Raw genomic sequence first — 22,444 nt, forward strand, 5'->3', positions numbered from 1 at the left:
TTTAAAGAGTTAAAGCACTTTGATAAAAGCAAACCAGAGGACAGAAGAAGACAAATCACAGTTGAAATGAGACTTTTATTCATCACATTTCCTTCTTTCACATCTTCTTTATTAATCAAACAGAAGTTATATGAAGTAAACCTGTTTTTGTTTTTTTTTGCTCCCTGGAGGTCTGAGCCCCCTGAGCAGTTGCTGGGCAGAGCAAGCTGCACTTCACTATTTCATATTGGTGTGGGGCCCCCTGCTGGGGAGACAAAGAAAAGCTGTGACAAATGTGAAAGGCTAAAAAATCTCTAACATAATAAAACAGGAGCATTGAGAAAAAACACGTTGTGTAAATGTTGAGTCACAAGAATGTTCATGTTAATATCCTCGTGCAACATCCTCTTCACTACGGATCCTTCCCACAGAAATGTGATAGGAGTGCAGTCCTTTTGTAAAAGTTCCCAATTCATCATCCAGTCTATTGTGTGCGAAAGGAAAATAGGACACATTTCTCGCTCCATCTTGTTCCCCAGGGAGGAAAAAACAAGGTTATTCTACCTCCACAGAGAATTATAAAACTAGAATGAAAACCATACAACCTGGTTAAATGATAACCTTTTGTGATCTGTCATTTAGAAAATCCAAATTTGCACTGGCTGACACATCTTTACTGTTTCAGGAATTAACTGGCACTTTTAAGTAATACATCTGAGACAGCGACATGCAAGAGAGAGGGTTGAGTGAATAATACCAACATTGATTTATAATCAGATATGAGGAATTTGTGCTATGTAAATAAAATACTACTATGTGTACTCACCCTTGCCCCATTCTTCTTTCTGCTTATAAACAAAGTTGAGGATTTAACAAGTGTCATGGCGTATCCTCAGGTACAACACATACAATATATATATACATATAATCAATGTAAAACAAAGAAAGCATTATTTGAGTTATAAATTCCCTGTGCTTCATCTTTTGTCACGTTGATGCACTCAAGGCTTTTTATAGTTTAAATGTTTGTGCACATGCGTATTTTGTAAGCTAGGTGGCGCAGTCTACCAACATTGTACATCCTGCAGTCTGAGTGTTTCCTGATGGAGGGCTCTCCTTAGGGCCACAACTCAGCACCATGGACAGCAACCTATGGATCCCTGCCTCTGATTGGTCTCATTGAAGAACTTGAGCTGTTTTGAATCACAAGGTTTTTTCTCCTTCTGGTTTTTTCACACACCCTCAGAATTTAACTGTAAAAAGGACTCAGCTCAGTGTGTGCATTAAATACCAGTCTGGTGTTTATGTTTACAATCCACAGGCAGTGAAAACTCACATAACATATGCCACAACAAAATGGGTCACGACAAGACACAACAAGACAGTGACAGAGGCCCGGCAGGGACACACACACACACACACACACACACACACACACACACACGCTGCTTTACTCTTTGTGAACCTATTCACGTTTGACTAAATTGAAATTTTCATGCAATCATGAATATATGAACAAAGCTGCCAGGGAAAATGCACACTGGAGGGCGGATAAAATAGGCTGGTATCAATAATGAACAAGTGATGGGACGAGTGCGACTCACATTCAGACTGTCATATTCATAAACAACAAGTCGAGAGCTTTTGTGTCCGATGTGAAAAGAAGTATTGGGGGCAGGCTCCCTGTTTGACTCCTGAAATGAGGTCCTTGGTATCTGGGACATGTGTCCATGATTAGCTGTTGTGTGTTACTTCTTCCATCACTTTCCTGAGGGCACAATTCCCACACGAGGTGAAATACAAGTTTGTATGATTTTATGTTTCAACTCACCTGATCAGCATTGTAGATATATGCTGGTATCACCGAGAAGTATAAATGAATGTGTGTGAATATATGTGTGTGTTTGTACTTTTTTTTTAACACACAGACTGTTCCAAAGTTTAACATTCACAGGACGTACCTGGATAGAGCCTGTGTATAGGTACCCAGTGGCAAGATGTGGAACAGTTCCCTAGATGCACAGCAAGGACACAGAAAAGTAAAACTACAGGACAGCACAGGACAGATCGGTGAACAAAAATAACCCAAGTAATACACATGTCAGTGAACATAAAGGCCAAGGTTCCAGTCGCCACAAATATCCCCAAGACGACGCACTTAGTAAAGAGTAAATTTATTGCACCTGATTTCCACATTATTTACATTTACAGCAGCTCATTGCTTTCAAAAAGTAGATTTACATTGATATACTTTTGTAACTTAAACTAAACTATAATTGTTTGTGACAATAGAGTATAAACATAATACGCGTGGATTATTTCACTCAGCAACTAACGTCTCTTGTCAAGCTTTACTTCAAACTCTAAATTTGTGTCCACTCAGAATAAGTACATTTGAACAAGTGATGAAATCTAATATTTGTAGTATTTAAATAAGAATTTTACTTTGAGTGATTCTACAATATGTTATCTAATCCTGGAACTTCATTGCTACAGCTCATTTTACTTTATTCTGCACTGAATTCCATCCATGTTGAGATTGACCTATTACACAACATTATTTAAAGTAATTAAAATAACCCTCTCTACTAAATTTGATTGTAATTGCTACCTACATATTAATATTCTTTAATAGTGAAGAATGATACGTACAATATTATTTCTGCACAATGAGTATTTTTGGTTTTGAAACAAGTACTCTGGATACTTTTTAAAATGACCACTGATGGTCAACAGGGGTTTATATTGTGGATATTGTGTATATTTCATAAGTTCAATCACTGTAACAAATATGACTCAGTTCAGCAGATCACTAACAGTCATCTCTGAGAGCTGTGTTTGCACTGTGCTATATTTTCACATACTTCCTCCCTCCAGAGAAATCAGGTCACGCTGATAGCTGTTCTCTGCTATTGGCCATATCAAGGCGAGCTGTGATGCTTATGCATGGTCTCAGCTCTTCTCCCTGTGAAGCGATTAGCAGATAATTACATGCATGGGTTACATAACACACAAGTAACACTAAGAGCAGGGACTGAATAGGTTTGTCATTTAATGAGGAGGAATATTTGAGAGAGGAATAAGTGACAGCTTGAATTATTAAATCGTTAGAGGACGTTTTCTCTGGTTGTTTTTTGTAGTTCGAGAAAATGGCAGCGACAGTTTCTGGCCTCTCGTTACAGTAGGTCAGTCACCAGCACGTCTTGGGTGCACAGGGAGTTTTACAGACTTCTCCCCAGCAGGATGTGTGTCATGCTGCTTTGTTTATTAGCCTGATCAGTGGATTATCAAGATGAGCTCAGTTGTACCCACAGAGGTGTTTATGAGGCGGCCCACACATTCCACACAATACTGAGGAGGCTGGCAGAACAGAAATATGAGTGTAGAGTTATTGAGGCAGCTCAGAGACTTTCTGTAACAGCTTCCACTTGGTGGCTGTGGATTCATGACTCCAATTTTGTTGGAATGTTTCTCCAGCGATCCAGTCCCAGTTTTGCTTTCCAAAGGACTCACGCAGCGTCATCGGGGACCTGACTCACTGATTTTTATTTTAAAAGGACAATTTTTGATATTAAATGTTGCGTTTTGATGGAACTGAATTGTTAATAGAAAAGAATTTGTTGAGGTAAATCCTACAATCAATTAAACTGATATGGTAGGGATAAGCAGAAAAGAGTCAAAAATAGTTAAACTGCTGATTCAACAGCATCGAGGGGAAAATAAGCTTTAGCTCAAGCTAACCATAGCTGAGGTGAAAACAATACTTTTGTGTTTGGGCTTTGTGGGTCAGACGAATGTGCCACAACACTGACTTCCTAATCTCGACACATTTTATAATCTGGAGCCCGATTCAACTGTTGAAGAGTAAATCAAGTCGGCTCCGGTAGATGATTTGTATCCTTCATCATAGTTTTCATTGATGCAACACAAGATGATGCAGCGTTTTCCAACTACAAAACCTCCAGGTTTCAATTATCTTCTTGTTTCATGACTTCTTATGTTGAATTTCCTCCATCAAACCAAAGCCATGAATCTCTGACCTCTGGTTTACAGCAGCTGTAGGAGTGGATGGACCAAACATTTCACCATGAAAAACAGGAGCCAAAGGCATAAAAATATTTAATTTACTCCGGTCAAATAAGTTTCCTTCAAATGCACTACAGTAACGATTCGTTTAAAATGGCCGACCTAATCCATACTGTGTATATGCAAGTGTAACAGGGCTGCATTAGGAGCTTATTGAGAATATTACCAACAATAGCACTTTATCACATTATACGATTTCAATAAGCTGTTTAAGTCTTAATATTTAGGAAACTGATTGATCTACACCACCAATCAAACAATATAAGCATACACAGCTAATGAGTTCTCTCTAATACTGTAATGCATATAATCTGAATACCAAAATATGATACACAATTCATACATTTACACAAAACACATTACCTTATACATATATGTTTGTACATTTATGAAATCTGACATTTAATTATAAAAGATACAAAGTTGAACTTGCATTTCAAGAACATAGAAATGACAATAACGTACAAAAAAAATCGTCATGAAAATGTGGCACTTGAACGTCCTCTGCTACATTCGTGATACAGTCAGTGCACTCGTCTGGCAGTGCTGCATCCGTCAAAAAGTCACAGACATTTGTTGTTTTATTTAACAAGATATCATGTCAACTTGTAAATTATTCACAGGAGAACACTCTAATCCTGCACGGCTCAAAGAAGTAGTTTGATATATTCAGGGAAATACGCTAAAGTGATGTTTTACATGATTTAGATGAGCAGAGTCATACCACCGGCTGCACATGTATAGTAACTGGACAGAGTGATATCAATCTTCAATTTCCCCAAAATTCAAAATATTCCTTCACAACTTTCAAGTTCTTTCTTTTCCTGATAAATCACAAAACACACAATAGCATTAAACGCATTATCTTAAAATGTAATTGTTTTTTTTATACATACAAACTTTATCGATCATTAAGCTACCCTGTTTAAAATCAACAAACTCCCCTGCTTGTTGCATCATGTACTATATATATATATATCAAATGAATCTATTTAAATGGCATTCATTCACTAAAGTACATACACTGAAAATCCTAATTACTGGTCTCATAAGAAGTAAGTCTATTTTATCCCTAAAAGCTTATGTTGGTGTAGAAATACATGTTTGCAGTCGGCAAATTCTTTCATCTAACATCTAAAAGAATTTTAAAATGTGGCGCCATGTTGTTCACCCTTATCATGTGAAAGCTTTGAAGTTATAGACTGGAAATGACTTGTCAGACCACAGAATGACTTTTTCCTTATGTATTATGTATATGTATTGTACAGCACAAGTCATTATAAACTCAGTAATATTGTACAACTGGCAACCGCTGCCCTCACAGAGTTGAGGAGCTCTGCTTGTAGTCTTTGAGAATGACAGAGGCGTACGTCACGTTCGGGGGGGTGCACAAAATGGACTCGGACACCGGCGAATTTGGGAAGGGGCTCATCGGAGGAACGGCGCAATCTCGGAAGGGGGAGGGAGGCATAAGAGCCAGAGAATCCTCCATTGCTAATTTGATCTCCACCAGGTCCTCCTCGTCGTGAATCTGTGCGTTGTTGTACATGTAGCCGTGGAGAAGGCCAAAGTGCTCGTTCTCCATCCCGTCCTCCTCCTCCAAAGGGGAGGCGGGTTCCTCGTCGAAGGGGTCGAGATGAACGGGCAGGACAGGCTCCCGCTGGATGAGGTGGGCCTTGTGGTACACAGGCATGCCTCCGCTCACGGCCGCAGGCATGCTTATCAGATCATTGAGCTCAGGGACGTCACTGTTGAATTTGCTCACCAGCGGCTCCTCCTGCAGGTCCATGATGACATGTTGGGGGATAATGCTGTTTTTCTGCAGATGCTCATGGGTATAGAGCCCCACCTCCCCGCCCACATCTTCTATCAGCCCACAAGCAGGTATCTGCCCGTGGGCCACCATGGGGGGAGTGGTGGGGGGGTTATATCCAATCAGGTCACTCTCGTCCTCTTCAGCCACATTGTACAGAGTCTTGGTGCTGAGGTCTGAGTAATCCAGTGCTGTGTTTTGGTATGTGTTAGTTAAGGGTTTGATGACAGCCATCTGATTGGAACCTGCCTCCTGTCTCTTCACATGCACTGACAGTCTGTGCCACATGTGATCCCCTTTTGGAGGATGTCTTGCACCTGGTTCAGACCATGACACAGACTTTCCATTAGAACTATGAACAAAATAAAGATGGCTGTTACTTCACAGGAACCCAGAAAGTGAAGACAAAAAAAAACAGCATTTCTGGTTCATGTAAAAAACACTATCGATGATGAAAAAAATATTTTATATATCAGGTAATATTCCAGGGTATCTGCAGGTTTGAAAATATTGAATTCACTTGAATATTTTCTGTTCTCCGTAATAGACATAAATTACATTTATAAAATGTTTGTGTCTGATTCCTGATTACACACTGATAAACAAAATTTTTTTATTAAAGTATTTAATTTATATGTACATAAATTTGTATTTATGAATAAATAATAACATTAACCTAAATATTAACTTAAATTTTTCCTCTAAATCAATTTCAATATCAAAATCATCGCTCATCGGTCAACACATTTCATCCATTCTATTTTATCTGTGTGGTATCTGTACCATTAGGAATTATTATAATATACTGCTGATATTTTTGACACATCTATACTCTCATATAGCATTATATTGAATTTTATGCAGTAAGAAAAGGTCTTGAACCTGCAGAAACCCTGTGGTACTCTGTATTAGTGACTTCACTTATCATCCCTTAGCACACAGAGATGCTTGTTTTAATTTTACCAACAGGTTAAAGGTTAAGATGGCTGTGTGAATTGAGTACTGACCTATATCCGTCACACTTTACAACAGGTGATCCTATGAAAGTGAATACAGTAAGACGTCAGGTTCCCTTTGAGAGGGAATTACAGTAAAACCAGCATCCCTGAGGTGCCTCAGGAGCGGGACTCAGACTCAATTAATGAACCTACCTGCCGTTCCCAGGGTTCTTCTTCCTCTTGAACATGTTGAGCAGGCTGTTGCTCCGGCAGGCAATCTTACCGTCGCCGACGTGCATGCGCACAGCGTCAGAGGTGGTGAATGCACTGCGCACATTTCGCTCTGGTTTGGCAATGATGATGTACATCTTTGGTGTGAACATACAGCCCAAAGCTACAGTCACGCTGAGGCTCACGGAGAAGGATGTTGTGATGATCTTGTAGTTGCTACCAAAGTAGATCGGCACAAACGCCAGCCAGATTATACATGTGGTGTACATGGTGAAGGCGATGTATTTGGCTTCGTTGAAATTTGCAGGAACGTTGCGGGTCTTGAAGGCGTAATAGGTGCAGCTCAGGATAAGCAGGCCATTGTAGCCCAGAGGGGCGACGACCACAAAGTTGCTGGTGTTGCAGATGAGGAAAACTTCTCTGATGCTGGGGTAGGATTTGACTGGTTCCGGTGGCTCCATGACGATGAGGGTGACCTCCAAAGTGAGCTGGACACTGATCAGGATAGAGGCAATAACCACCTGAGCCCAAGCGCTCATGAACCTCGGCTTCCTGGTGCAGATCTTCTTCTTGCTGCCTGCCAGGATGCGGGCGATCCGGTTGGTTTTGGTCACCAGGGCAGAGTAGCACATGGCAGCTGAGAGCCCAACCAGGAGCCGCTGGAGGTAGCAGGAGGCCACGGTGGGGCGGGCGATGAGGGTGAACGGACACAGATAGCCCAGGAAGATGCCTGCTAGGATGATGTAGCAGAGCTCCCGGCTGGAGGACTTGACCACGGGCGTGTCACGGTACAAGACAAAGACAAAGGCAACAAACGACGTGACCAGGATTCCCAGGCAGGAGAAGACCACCTGGATGATGGACTCTGGATTGCTCCACTCCAGGTAGTGCAGGGGGATTGGTTCACAGCCTGAAAAGGGAGAAAAACACAAGAATAAATAATAAGAGTCACAATACACTAAACGCAGCTGATATAATATTCATATTTTTTGTGTAAGCTAGTTTGGATTCTAAAAGTGCTTAATCAAATGTAATTTTGCACAGAAAGAATGAAAAGATTCTGAGATTGTGTTGCGTGAAAATTAATCAAATAGATTTTAGCCTGTGAAAAATGCAGTAAGTCTTAAAGTAGGTTTTTAGCTCAACTATAAATAAACCTTTCTACTGTGCCATGGCCAGGCTGGGCTGCAGCCATCGAAGGAAGGGGCCGATGCAGCAGGACAAAGAAAAACACTGTTTTTTCATGGATCCAAATCAGATCTGCATCCTGCTTTATGTTGAGAACACAGTTTGAAAATCTGATTGATTTATCATTAAACAGAAGGAGGGTTTTAAGTGCAGTCAATTCTTGTCACCTCTGTGCTCCACATTTCTTTTATATCTAAAGATTTAGTGGTGGCACGGAGGCCGGATGGTGTCTTTGAGCACAGAAGGGCCATTGAAAGTGGGCCAGAGGAGCTGTAAGTGAAGTGAGGCTGTTGTTGGATGAAATGGTGAAGATGATGAATGGCTCTCAGATGTCATGGGAAGGCAGTGAAACTAGGACAGAACAGGTTTATGAAAAAGTGCTGCCAACAAAAATCTCAGCAGGACAAACTGTGCAGAATACAGGTGGTGGGAGGAGGTGAGAAAAAGCTTAAAGGAACTTAACTTTTTACAGAGCCTCTAATTACATTACATCTCTGGAAGCATCAATCATGCTACAGGAACTCAGCCTGAGGCCACTAAAGTCATTTAGATGTGAATGTATTTTGCATATGAAGCTGCACGTCATATGTGAAGGAACCGATTAGCATAGCTTAGCATAAAGACTGGAAACAGGACGAAACAACTAGTTCTGTTGAAAGACAACAAATTCTCCCAAACCTTTGAGGAGTTGTTTATCAGCCACCTTTACTCTCAGCAAAGCCAAGTACCTACCTGATACAGCCTTATGATTTAACAGTGAGCGCTCAGCACGGAAGCAAATAAGCAAATTACCCAAACTTTCTTCTGAAGGAAAACCAATTGTCACTTGTTTGTACGGAGTGTTCCAAGCAGATGATGATCAAAAAAAGAAGGAGCAGACTAAAAGAGAACAAACCCACCTTCCAGTTCTTCGTCAGGCCACCAGCCCAGCTCACAGGCCTTGCACGTGAACTCGTCCTGGACGATCTCGTTGTCTTTGCAGGCCGTGCAAATCCAGCAGCAGCTCACCTCTCCCTTCCTGATCACCTGCTCAGCAAATCATACAAAGACATGTCATTTTACATGTCGTAACAATTACCTGTTTGTTTCGGTGTCAAATATAGTTTAGATATTAAAAACATTTAATTCACATGTATAACTACAGACTCTGTCTTATAAATTATCTGAGATTTCACTAATAGATTTACAGCATTTAAAACTCAATTTTTTACCAAATATAAATGATAAACATAATCCAATGTCATTTTCCCCAACCTGGCAACCCAAAATGTGCTTGAACAATGTAGAGGTTGTGTATTTGCCTTGATCTCTCCTTTGGAGCAGGGTTCACTGCAGACAGAGAGGACCATGTCGCTGCGGTTCATCTGGAGCATGTCGTCATCAAGACTGAGAACGCCCTCGTGCCAGGAGCCAGTGTTGATGTAGTCGTAAACACCAGACTCTACACGCTGGAAGTTCATAATCTCGTACCTGAAGGTGAATGGAGAGCGAGGAGTTAGAGGAGAGCTCGACTTTAACCAGGCTTCACAGACGCTGAATCAATTCTTCAAGGGGAAATATCAGTTTTACGGCCACTTAGAAGAGAAGAGGAATATTTTATCTGCAGGGGGTCTGTCAGCGCGATGATCGATAGTTCCTGGTGCTGACATTTCTGGCTTTCACCTCACTTGCTCTCTGGTTTGCAATAAAAATGTCAAGACAACCCATCCTCGCCTGACAAGGCAATTTCAGTTCCTCACAGGTGAAAGACAATAATTAAAGCAAGGGACCATAAAAATGTATTTGTTAAAGATAATAAGCTTTTTTAACAGTGTAAATAAGACAGTGTTTGCCATCCTGTACTTAAACACATAAATATGTAGAGTAAACAGATATTAACATTGGGAAAAAATATATATTTTTATATATTTTGAAGTTGAGACACAATAATTGTTAGTTATACTTCTATAGAGATGATTTGTTAAAAGTTGTTATTGATGCTTTTTATTATTATTACTCCATCAGTGAAGAACTGTGAGGCTGTAAAATGTTATTTCCATTAATAATGTTTGACAGTTCTTATCTTTATAATGTTGAATATAATGGTATAAAATAATGGAAGAACATAAACTACATATTTACTTATTGTGTTTCGTTTATGTAACTGTTTTTGTTTTGGTCGGACTGGATCTGTGGTTGTAGCGGTTCGAGTGAAACCACAAAACTCTTACCTCCCGGGTGAGTCCCCGTTCTCGTCGAACCATATGTCCTCCCCAGAGACACCAGTGAAGGACGTCTTGAGCAGAAAGTCCAGTAGGTGGCTGCCATCAACGGGCTTCATGTTATCGCACAGCCCCACGTGGCCGGAGCACAGGTGAGTGTACATGTCGTGCAGCCCGTGGGCCATGGCGTAGATGGCGTTGATGACGAAGCCCATCTTGCTGTCTTGAACGTAGTTGTCCTCCAGACTTTCATAACCTGTCCACACAAAGAGGAACAGTGAGGACTCATCTCCATCATATTCATCTCATGAAAACCTTACAGGAGGGGCTTCATTGCTGCAAGCGGTAGCGTGTTAAGCATTTCAAGTCTTTTCTAGATCTCAGGTGTTCTGTGTGTGTTGCGTGATGTCACTTATTACAAAGTAGTGATAGGGTGCTCACAGATGCAGTCTGATCATTACTCTCTGCCGGCAGCGAGCTACACGTCTTTTTGTCCTTTGGAGACGGATTCAAAAGAACTGGAAGTCTCAGGAAACGTTACCATGCATTTCTGCTTTCATGACTCAGGATTTCATTGGAATTGATCTTAAAACTCTTTCCTGCTGAGATGCTGTCTCCTCAAGCTGAAAAATCAACCAACCCTTCGTCCCCATGTCTTTGGATCTCCTGTCGTCTGAGCATATTTTTTTTCTCCGGACAAACACGACGAGCGATTTAGAGAGAAATGACTCAGTCTTGAATGCAAACAGTGTGTTGTGTTCAAACACTGTTCAGTTCCGTGTAATGAAAGCTGGAAGCAGGGTAAGCTTTTTCTTTTCGTTTCTCAGCTCAGTGTCGCTACAAAGAGCTGCGTCGTGCTTCTGCTTTGTTTGTTTGGCAGCGCCTGGAGTCTAAGTTTTTTTTAACAACTTCCCTCTGTGAAAAGTGTCTTTTAGCAGAGTACAGACGACTCTGTAAAATCAGCACAATGGCAGAGAGGGAGAAAAACAAACTAATGAATGAGTTTTCAAATTTCACTTCGACTCAAGGATGAACAGATTAGGATTTGGTTTATCTAAGGTCAAGGTCACATTCTCGGCCATAACTCAAAAATTAATATACTTATCATGAAATCATGGATTTAACACAGACGTCTAACAGGACACAATTAGTAAGTGAAGACAAACTTTTGTCCTAAAGGTCAAAGGTCAACTTCACTGTGACATCATAATAAGACATTTTTAAACACCTCAGGAACAGTAGAGGGAGATTATGACCACATTTCTTGCAACTTCACTTGTTGGCGGAGATAAACCAGCAGGTGGTCGGTGGTAAATCTTGTTATTTACCTCTGCAAGGAGGATATTTGTCTTTTGTTCGTCTTTTAGGAGAATTATGCAGCAACTATTGAACCAGTTTCCTTGAAATTTTGTGGAGGGGTGGTGCCTGACCCGAGGAAGACGCTACTACATTTTGCAAAGACAAGCTGTGCTCATAATGTTTAATTTGACGTAGATCTATATTTTTCTTTTATGATAGTTCCTCACATATCACAATAACAAATGTGAGGATCTTGCTGTCTTAGCGGAGATACAGTAGGAATTCTCTGTCTGCTGGTCTACATTCATCATTAGTCCGTAACATTGTCGCCTGATACAAGTGAAGTATATGAAGAATTACCCCAATCAACATTTCACTGTATCATACGTGAGGCTGACAGTCTTTACGAGCATCAAACACTGACGGTGCGTTTGTGGCACTTTTGCCAGTGACGGTTAAAGAGGACTGCTGGGAAACTGTCTGCAGTGCAAACACACACGTTAACAGCAAAGTCTGCTGGGTATAAGCAGCTGGTTGAGCGTCCAACGGGAACTGCTGGTGATGACCTAGTTTAACGGCTCCTCTGTGTTTGGCGCCCGCCTCGCCCCGCTCTCCGAGCCGTGTGAGCCTCAGTCACTATGATGAAATGATGTCATGATGTCAGCATGCAAGCAGAGGAGCTACTGCTGCACGTCGGAGTGATACTGAACGTCTCGTCACATGAATTAAACTCATAATTCATTCTGAAAATATTTCTCTGATGTAAATCTGCTTTCCATCTCTGCGGCTACATGCAACTTAAGCGTGTTACCATCTCACTCAAATGTTATTGGGCTGTTTCATACAACTGCCTCAAGGCCAGAAAGGGTGTGAGAGCACAAAGAGAGCAGATAAGAACCAATTGGTGGGCTGCTCTCACTGAAAATGAATAAAAAAAAATAGATAAATACATAAATAAAAACATCCCAATAGCTTCATATATTAGAGGTGGACTGAGATTAAATGCAATTTTATCTTATGAATTGCTTGTGAATAAAAACACAACACACGATTAAAAAATATCTTAATACCAGTCGACCTCTACATATATTTATATTTATTTATATATATTGCAAAAGTGTGGAGCATTAAAGATCCATTCAGAGGAATTCACTCACCGTCCTGGAGTTCTACATCAAGATAAATAAATAAAAACATAAATTATAGATAAAAAAAACAATAGAACAGGATAGCAAACTGTAACCCTCCCCCCACTTATGAGACAAAAAGAAATACTCTATCATCTGCCATTAAAATATGATGGTTGAGTAAAAGCTTGAGGTATGTGCATAATAAAGGAGAGATGCTCTATTCTCTATTAATCTTTTAAAAAAAGGTGTAAATGCTGCAAAGGTAAGAAGATTAAATCAAGTGCAAAAAGGAAGGAAGGTGCAATAGCAAAAACAAATTCATAGGAGAATCTCGTGAGCTGTCAACTGAGGCGTACACTGTCGTTTCTGCTGCATGCATCATTTTATATTTACGTTTATCAATGCACTTGAATTAAAGTAAGTTTTCCATCATGTTTTTGAAAATAGAGGGTGCTCGAGGAAGCAGCACTAACATGCTTATCGATTTTTACTGTAAGACTGTAAACGTAAATATATACATGTGAGCATTTATTTTAAAACAAAAAAAAGAAAGAAAGAAGTATGAGAAGAATGTGAAAATATAATTTGGAAACATGCTTGTTGAGCATTGTTTCCTGAAACCAAGAATTTAAGCTAATGCATTTACTTTGTTCCTTTGCAAGAGAAAAGGATTTAAGTTACCTAGATCATCATCCTCTGTAAAGCCACGTGTCACAGAAATGAACAATATGAGAAAATATGTGTTATTGAAGTGACTCAGAGAGAATTCTACCCTCTGGCACGTCTCATTCATAATTAAAGGAGTGTGTTCCAGTTTACGGGGCCTTTTGGCCTCATGCCCCGAGCTTTGTGCACATCGGAGCAGCTCAAGGAGACAAGCTGATGTGCACAGCAGCATAAACTGTAAACCAGAAAGAGCTGCAGGAAGCGTCGTAATTGCCCGACTAGTTGTTTAGCTACCTGAGCAGTTGCGTGCATAATTCATGTTCTCCTGCGGGTGTCCGGGGAGGCGGCACTGAAAGCGGTACTGCCAGAACTCCGGAAACCACGGGTTGCGGGTGTTGGTGCTGAGCCTGAGCTTTAGGAAGTAGTCGTCGAAGGAGGAGACCTCATCGGACTGCAGCTTCACGGTGATGCCGCCCACGGCTTCTTGTTCGTAGCCCTCCACCACCTCGACTCGGTCGGCCCAGCCATCACTGGAGAGAGGAACACGCCACAGTTAGTGCTAAACTAGCCCCAGTTTGTGCATCCCATGTATTATTATTAAGTTTGAGTCAAAGAGCTGAGTGAGTTTTTCTTTCAGGAAAATAATAACTTATGACCTTTAAAAGAAAAAACAGAGGAGGGCATTAACAACACATTTTAGCACACAGTCAGTTTGTGACCTTTGGCTTCATATTGCTTTTTTGGAAGAAACTCACACAAGTGAATGATATGAATGATAACCCTCACTTCTTCCCAAATCTCATCCTTCCTTAATGTCTATGATCTATGATGTTATCACCCTATAGCCCATAGTGTAAATCTCCTGTGTTACTGTATTCTCTATACAGTTTTACTTGACTTTATATCTGTGTAATTTGTAATGATTGTGTAATTTATTATTAGTTCATTATGAGTTGTGGGGGTCATTTGGCCTGGATTATTTGGAACTGCTTGAAACTGGCACATATTTGACATTGTAATCTTTATATGTCACATTGCATATTTACATACAAACATTATGCAAACAGATTGAAAAGGTATTTTTTCCTCATTTGAATGGTTAGAAGAGTCTTTGAGGATTCTGGATGCACTGTTTATACAGGAGAGGCAAAAACTGGGGTCTAGATACTGAAGGATTACATGCGTTGCAATGTGTACTGGTTATGAGGTCTGTGAAGTTTTGGTCTCTGAAAAAAGTCAGACTTCTCAATTATAAAAGTTTTTATAGCAAGTAACAATCAGTTATTTCATGAAGTTATTTTAGTTGCACCACATGCAGCCTGATAAACCAGGCTGAGACTGAGTCCTGCAGAAATCTTCTCATTTTGTTTCCCTGACTCCGCTCCTCTCTCAGCCCCCCTGCTGCCGGGCGTGGACAGAATAGGGAAAAAAAAGAAGTCTGCAGACACAATCACAAGTCCAGTGAGAATTCGCAGAACAGTACTGTAGCAGACAATCTGCCCCAGAGAGAAACAAGCTTCCACACACACACACACACACACACACACACACACACACACACACACACACACACACACACACACACACACACATTCTTGAGTGTGATTTTGGGACCACACCAGTCGTTGTGTGTATTTATAGTTTTCATGCATCCATCCAGTGAAAGTCAATTCTGCAGTTAATCTTCTCTCATTGTGCAGAAAATACAACAGCTTTTGTTTGAAGCTTCAGATTTAAATCACACCACCATACCAAAAAAATTTGCAAGTGCTTCTTTTTAAAGCAGCATTATGACTGAATCTGCATATTTGCAATACTGCGGTGGAGTTACTTCTATGAGTCAGATATGAGGGAGGAGTGCAAGGAAGATGGAGACGTTAAAGAGCATTGATGGGGCACAATGTTTGTTCACCGTATGAAAAAACTGAAAAGATTGTTTTCTAGCAAAGCTCCAGGTCTGTTGCTGCTGCTCACTAAAATATCCCAACATTTATTGGATGAATTTCCATAAATGCTTTTTCCAGACATTCATGGACCCAGAGGATGAAAACTGTGACAATCAACTGTCGATCCCTTGATTTTCCTACAGCAGCACTGACAACAACATTCAATTTCAATTCAAAGATGATGATTATTGCACAAGCTACAGTTCATCAGCAAGACAAATATTTAAGGGACCAGCCTTCACGTTTGGGTTTTTACGGAGCGACGCCAGCAGCACGTGTGGCTCAGCTGGCACTTCAAGAGACGAACTGACAATGGTTCTCCAGTGTGACAGTATCGACGGTACCTGGCCATCTGCTTCTCAGCATCACACTCCCCCCAGTCCAACACTGCGAGTGCCAAAAACCAGCAGCTCTGACGTCAACGAACGCACATACACAGCACAGATCCACAACACAGATCCGCTATCACACAACTATGGGCCATTTAACTTCGGCATTATCAGAGGACATTAATGCAAATCCTCAAACAGGGTTTTTATTAAATCACAATAATGTCGAGGACATTTACGAAGCATCGGTCAAATATTTGCAAAACTGATATATTCTTTCTTCGTTTCCAAGGCAACAGCAGCTTCACACCAGAGTTGATCAAATGAGTTGTCTTCTGTTTGACATGTGTGTGATCTGTGGTGTGAGAGCGGCCATTTCTTTCATCCTCCGCGCAGCAGAAGACGGATGGCTGATGACCAGCACCTCGGGCGGTTCGATTGGCCCATTACACAGACCTGCATGTGTTCACTTACTGCATTGCTCCAAAAAAACAAAACATTTTCCTTTTTCTGTAGTCTCCTTGACCCAGAAAAATGCACACGCACACACTGTTTCTCTCTCTCTCTCTCTCTCTCACACACACACACACACACACACACACACACACACACACACACACACACACACACACACACACACACACACACACACACACACACACACACACACACACACACACTGCTTCTCTCGCTCACACACACACACACACACTGCTCCACCGAACTCAGGCCCTCCTCATCTTCCGTGGAGATTTTAGCAGCAGTGCAAACTCAAGTGGAAGGAACAAGAGTTTAGACTTTAAAACGCCCTCTTTCTTTCCCCCCCCAAACATGCATTTCATCAATCTGGGTTTCAGAGCGTTCAGGGCGTTTGAATCCTCAGCCTTTGTGAATAAGGCAGCCACACATTAATAGACTGTTTCTCAGTAAATTAACCATAGCAAGCTTTTCCCCCCCAGCCTTGTTTCAGGTGTTTCAAATACTCTTAACAGGACTTGAGATGAGCTGAGACTACGGCGTGTCTGCGATAAGTGCTGATATGAGCTTTGATGTTCACTGCTTCCACATTCCCCAGCTTATGCTGGAGGTGCTGTCCCATATTAGCCCATCCTGCCTGTGATCTGACAGCGAGAGGGGGAGCTCGCTGCACGGATGCATTATTCATTACTGAGCCTGACTCAAAGCATCTTCTGCTTTCACAGGAACTCTACTCCCAGTAGAAGAAAAAAAAAAGAAGATATTCTGCTTCTATATGAACTTTGTGTAGACCTTCCAGCCCGAGTGTGGCTGCATATTATAACTGAGAATTCAGCATCTGTGTTTTCCTCACAGAACTGTTGTTTGTTTGGAAAATGCTTTATGATAATCTCATTTCATGTTTTAACAAATTATTATTATCAATGTCAGTGTCTCAGGCTTAAAATTGAATTGAAAACCTTTTATTTTTATTCATTTGTTTTTTGACATTTATCTGGTGAAGCACTTTGTAACCTTGCTTAGATAAATGCTATACAAATAAATCATTATAATATAATTACTATTCATACTTTTTTATTACCCAGCATGCCTGTGTAGCCAGAAACAGATTATTGTTTTCACCCCTGTCTGTGTGTGTGTGACAAAATAACTCAACAATACATGGAGGCATTTTCACCAAACTGCGTGGGAGTATTACGTGGGACAGTATCTCCAGATGATTACGTTTTGGAGCCGATCGGCCGAAGGTCAAAGTCAAGGTCAACACAAATTTGAAAACAAAAACATTTTTCAAGGTATCACAACAAATAATAGAGCTAGAGCGACAATCTTAAGCTAATATTGAGCTAAAAAAAAGTAAATGCTCAGGAAGTAAAGAAGAAGGAAGATTGAGGATATAATCGAAAGCTCCAGAACAGTAAGGTAAGATTGTTTTATGTGTTTAGATTGTTCCTAAAGTCAAGAATGAACTTTTGTACTGAACTCTAATGCCAACATGGAAGCAAAGTTTTGTGAGGAAGATCTTGTGATGTAGCTATCAAACCATAGTAGTGATTTTGATTTTGTTTTTATCTTACCATGGATGTCATTAAGACATGTTGTATTGTATTGAAACTTTCAGTTTGCTGGACCGTTTACTTTCATTTTCTTTCAAATCTTTCAAAAACCAACTGCAAAACTAAAATAAATCTTAGTTTTAGTTTAGTTAGTTTGAAAACGTGTGTGCTTCTCCTCAAACAGAAAACACAACAGCAAAACGAAATCCCCCTGTGGAAAAACAATCTCTAACAAACCTTCCAATTAGGAGGAACTCTCCGGCTACTCCGAGCCGCCTCATGGCCATGAGCAGGCCGCGGACTGTCATGCCTTCACAGAAGCAGACAACCACTCGGGCCTTTGGCAGACGCTCCCGCAGTTTCCTCAGCAGCCTGTCGAAGTGCTTCTCGCCAGCGTTGCTGTAGATCTTGTCAGAATGGGCGATGCAGATGCCTTCCTGCGAGGCGAGCTCTTTGAACACTTCCATCCCACTCTCCCCGTAGTTACCTGAGAAAGACAAGAGGCGCTGTCAGGGGAGCTTCACTCACAGGAGAGAGGGAAAGATCAGTGGCTCTTGAATTTAAAAGTTTTTCAAATGTTTTTTTGTTAAAACTATCCAGGGGAAAGTTTTGCTGAGAACACACATCCGTCCCTTCAGCTTTAAACTGGTCCGTTACGTCCCCAGATTTCTTTTTATGGAAACAGAGTAGCACAACTGGAGCACACTGGGTGAAGGTGACCTCCGCTGCGTTCACTGAGGACAAGAGAAGCACTTGTCATTTTGAGGTTGCCTCTCCATATGTCCACAACCAGCACGTATACAACATCACTGAACAAGCCAACACACATTCTGTGTCTGGCCCTGAAACTCCAAATAAACAGATTATAAAGACTGTAAACAGAGAAGGTCTGCCAGGGTTTTATTTGATTTCATAACACCTCATTAAATAAATAAAACATAGATTTGAGTCTGACTGTGTTTATGTGGGAGGAATATTAATTATCATAATCTTTGCATATATATATATTTTTATAAATATATATCCTTTGACATGATTATGTGTTTTCAGTGTGTAATCTGGATTGATCTGTTTTCATAACAAGATATGCAAAGATTTTATCCTGGTGTAGCTGCAGAGTGCATCTTTTATTTTTTCTCTTTCATTGATTAACTGACGTTGAGAAGCTGAACATTGATTAAACATCAAATGCAAAAGAGCTGCAAATTAATTTTTAATTCATAGAATTATTCATCTTAATCCTAAATGCTGCCTTTTCATTTACTGTCAAGTGATTAATCGTAATATTTTAATCTGTGGTTACAAACAGTAGTTGACATCTGAAAGAAACAAATAAAGACTTCTGCTGGAAAACCTGAGGAAGAAAAGAAAAAAGAAAATGAAAGAAAATACTTGTAGCTTTGTGTCCTGCGTAGTATGAAACTGATGCACAAAGGCAACACTTCACTGCACAAAAACAGATCCAATAAAACATCCCGGAGAAAAACATTTTCTTTTTCCCTCCCTGAAACTGTTCTCTGCTTAAACTGATGTTACATGAATGAATCTCAACCACCTGCTGTTAGAACTACAGTGTACATAATGTTATACAACATAAACAACTGTTTTAATAAGTGCTGAGCTAAACATTAGAGATGATTCAGAGCTCCTGTCTCATGATGCAGCTTCTTTCTCGTGTCATCTCGTCTTTAATTTCCTGTTTGTCCAGTTGCCTCAGAAAGAAGAAAGAAATAAGAAAACAGGACTGCTGATTCCTTACAGACGAAATATTCTACTGATTTTACACCGGAGTTCAAATCAACCTGTTAAAACACATAATGTCTTTTTAGGGTTCATCAGGGTTATTGAGTTTGGGCTCAGGGAGGATCTGATGAAACAGAAATCTCTTGTTTGCTACTCAAATGTACGGACATACAATACTGAAGCAATGAATGTGTCTTACCCTCTGTGTGCACTGCAGACACGTAGGTCCAGTTGTATCGTTTGATAATGTCCAGCAGAGCTCTGGCTTGAAGCGTGTCTGAAGGCACCACCCTGAGAAAGTACTTAAACAAAGTCTTGTCGCTGAGATCAATGCTAGTTGCGGAATAGGCAATCTGCGGGATGTTGAACAGCTGCAGGAGGTTCTGGACTTGAATCGCCACAGAGCTGGAGCCGGGCCCGATGACCCCTGCTATGGGCTTCTTGGTTGGCGGCGGCTGACTGGACGGTACCCCCTCGATGCACCACTTGGAGCCGTCCTTGTCGTCCCGGATGGAGATGAGCGAGTCTCGTATGAACTCGATGCTCTGCTCCAGGGCCACAGAGGAGTGCCAGCAGGAGTCCCTGATCTCACAGCCCAGGGTGATGTTGGGCAACAGGTTCGGGTCCGAGTTAATCCGGTCCAAGGCGTGGAACATGGCCTCCACTCTTTGGATGCCGTACTGCTCGCGGACCTCCCCACATTTCCGATCTGCCACCTTCTCAGCCGACGGTTGGTGGTGGACGGAGAAGAGGGCGCCGATTATTATATCCCCGTCCATCCTGGCCACCAGGCGGGAGGCAGAGCTCGGCACCACTGACCTCTCATACTTGCCCTTAGACAACACGACGGCCTCGAACAGTAAAACAGGCAGGTACAGACTGGCAGTCAGATAAATCATACTGGACATTGTGCCACAGGAGCTGAATGTAGAATCATGTCCACTTGATCATAATGGAGGTCCATCAATCCTCTTGTGGATGAGACGGCAATGACCTCGGCTGCTTCTCCTTCAGTGTCGTCACCCTGTATGTGAAAGACGAGGGGCTTTATTTCCTAATTTCACTCATTTAACTTGAGCTACAGTGATTAGTTAATCCACACAGGAATCTTAATAATCAGCTGATAATTTTAGAAATGTTTTTAAGCAAAAGAAATGAAATTCTCTGGTTCCAGATTCTCTATAATGAAGATTTTAAGTTGTTTTTCGAAAGTGAAATTGTTCGACAAACTTAAGAAAAATGCTTCAATTGGCAGCACAAAAATCTAGTTTGTTCAACTTAAATTTAACAAGCTATTCACACAATCTTTAATGCAGAGGAGTTGTGTCTGCTTTTCCCTGTTGGTCCTCCAGCCTTACATTTACAGCATTTAATTGATTTGATTTATCTAACCGTTGTTTTATTGAGTCGATCAAATCATAACTCTAGTAAATGTCGATTATAATTTTCTGACATGATTGATGCAAAAAATGTAAAAGAGACTCAACAACACGTAGAATAAGGTGAATACTGCTCAGAGGAACGCCTCTGCCATAACGTGAGTAAAGATCCAGGATAGAAAGGACATTGCATCTTTAAGCAGCTCTGGATTGACAGAGTTAGAAGTCTGGACATCCTCATTTTTGTGCAGGTTTAAAGCTTTGCATAATAATAATTATCTGGTTTTTGTTTATAAAGGGATATAGATGCAATAACATTGGCCAGGTAAGTTCAGAGGTGAGGTGAGAGGATGCAGCCTCTCATCACCCACAATGATCCTCGCCCTATTTGTAATACAATTTACGTAAACCCCACACTTGTTCATGTAAATTACAATAGTTCACTGGCTGTTACTGATTTCTAACAGGGATGAAATATGAAGCTTTTAAGAAGCTGAATGCAAAATTAGTGATGGAGCACCACGGACAGCTGCATCTGTTCCAGACGATTCTCTATTTCAACCTGCGACTGTTCCTGCAACTTTTATCCCCCAGACCTCACACACACACGCACACACACACACACAGTGTCTGAATCATCGTCCTCTTTTTGACTCCAGCTAAAGACGCAATTCTTCAACCGGTGTCATTTACAGGTTTCAACATCACGTCACCTACATGCACACCCGCACGCACGCGCACATTCATCCCCATCAACAATTGAATGAAAGATGTGACTGAAAACTCGTGCACGTTCAAGTCAGTTCACATTCAAGTGCCTAAAACGACTGTCATGACTTTACCTACCTGCAGCAGACAGGTCGGGACATCGCGGCTCTGACTGTCTCCTCTGGACTCCAGCTCCCCTCTCTCTCTCTCTCTCTGCTGAGGAAACAATGTGAGGCTCTCTCTCCCTCTCCCCCTCTCTCTCTGCACTGATCATGAGGTGCCCCCTTCTCCTCCTCTTCTTCCTCACTGCATCTTGAAAGCGGGTCACGCTCACTGCAGTGCCCCTGATTTGAAGCCACGGTTCACACACATCCAGAAACACGATTCAGACACTATAACGCTAACTCCTGCCGTATGGTGGGGACAACATCTAACATGGATGTCTATGTAAATGTGGGAATTTAACCTGCTGTGCCATATCTTTGTCTGCAAGGCTGTTCCCGCTCCTAATGTAAACTATATAGAGACAACTGAAACTTGACGTGCACTGTCCTGCAGCTGCGTCGTGCGTGCAGCTGACAGACGTGATGCACTTTCAATTCACTTCTGCAGCCGTGAAGGAACCGTGCTCTGCTGCAGCCCTGTGGCTAAAATACGGTACTACAACCAGAGCCTCGCCAGCCACAACAGACGTTACTACTGTTGATGAAGTAAACTGTAATCACAACGATTACACTTTGCAGTTACGTGTTTTACATTGCACAAACCTGCTAAA

The 22,444-nt window shown here is 41.3% G+C and overlaps 1 protein-coding gene across 4 annotated transcripts; it reads right to left on the reverse strand.

Annotated features, from left to right (window-relative positions):
* Positions 1-5,294: 5,294 nt before the first annotated feature.
* grm1b (glutamate receptor, metabotropic 1b) lies at positions 5,295-22,232 on the reverse strand. Of its 4 annotated transcripts, none has more exons than XM_069536084.1 (10): positions 21,808-22,232; positions 19,782-20,606; positions 18,077-18,326; positions 13,826-14,061; positions 10,446-10,692; positions 9,537-9,705; positions 9,135-9,261; positions 7,030-7,957; positions 6,886-6,916; positions 6,069-6,195 (listed from the first exon to the last, which is right to left on the reverse strand). In XM_069536084.1, the coding sequence occupies exons 2-9, from the start codon at positions 20,488-20,490 to the stop codon at positions 6,895-6,897; spliced, it is 2,688 nt and encodes an 895-aa protein (XP_069392185.1). In that variant the 5' UTR covers positions 20,491-20,606; positions 21,808-22,232; the 3' UTR covers positions 6,069-6,195; positions 6,886-6,894. The 4 variants fall into 4 exon arrangements, with proteins under 4 accessions (XP_069392183.1, XP_069392182.1, XP_069392185.1 ...); XM_069536083.1 differs by having other exon boundaries at positions 6,103-6,230; XM_069536082.1 differs by lacking the exon at positions 6,886-6,916 and having other exon boundaries at positions 5,295-6,195.
* Between the last annotated feature and the right edge of the window lie 212 nt (positions 22,233-22,444).

This window comes from Paralichthys olivaceus, chromosome 12 (assembly GCF_024713975.1).
Source record: "Paralichthys olivaceus isolate ysfri-2021 chromosome 12, ASM2471397v2, whole genome shotgun sequence".
NCBI lineage: Eukaryota > Metazoa > Chordata > Actinopteri > Pleuronectiformes > Paralichthyidae > Paralichthys > Paralichthys olivaceus.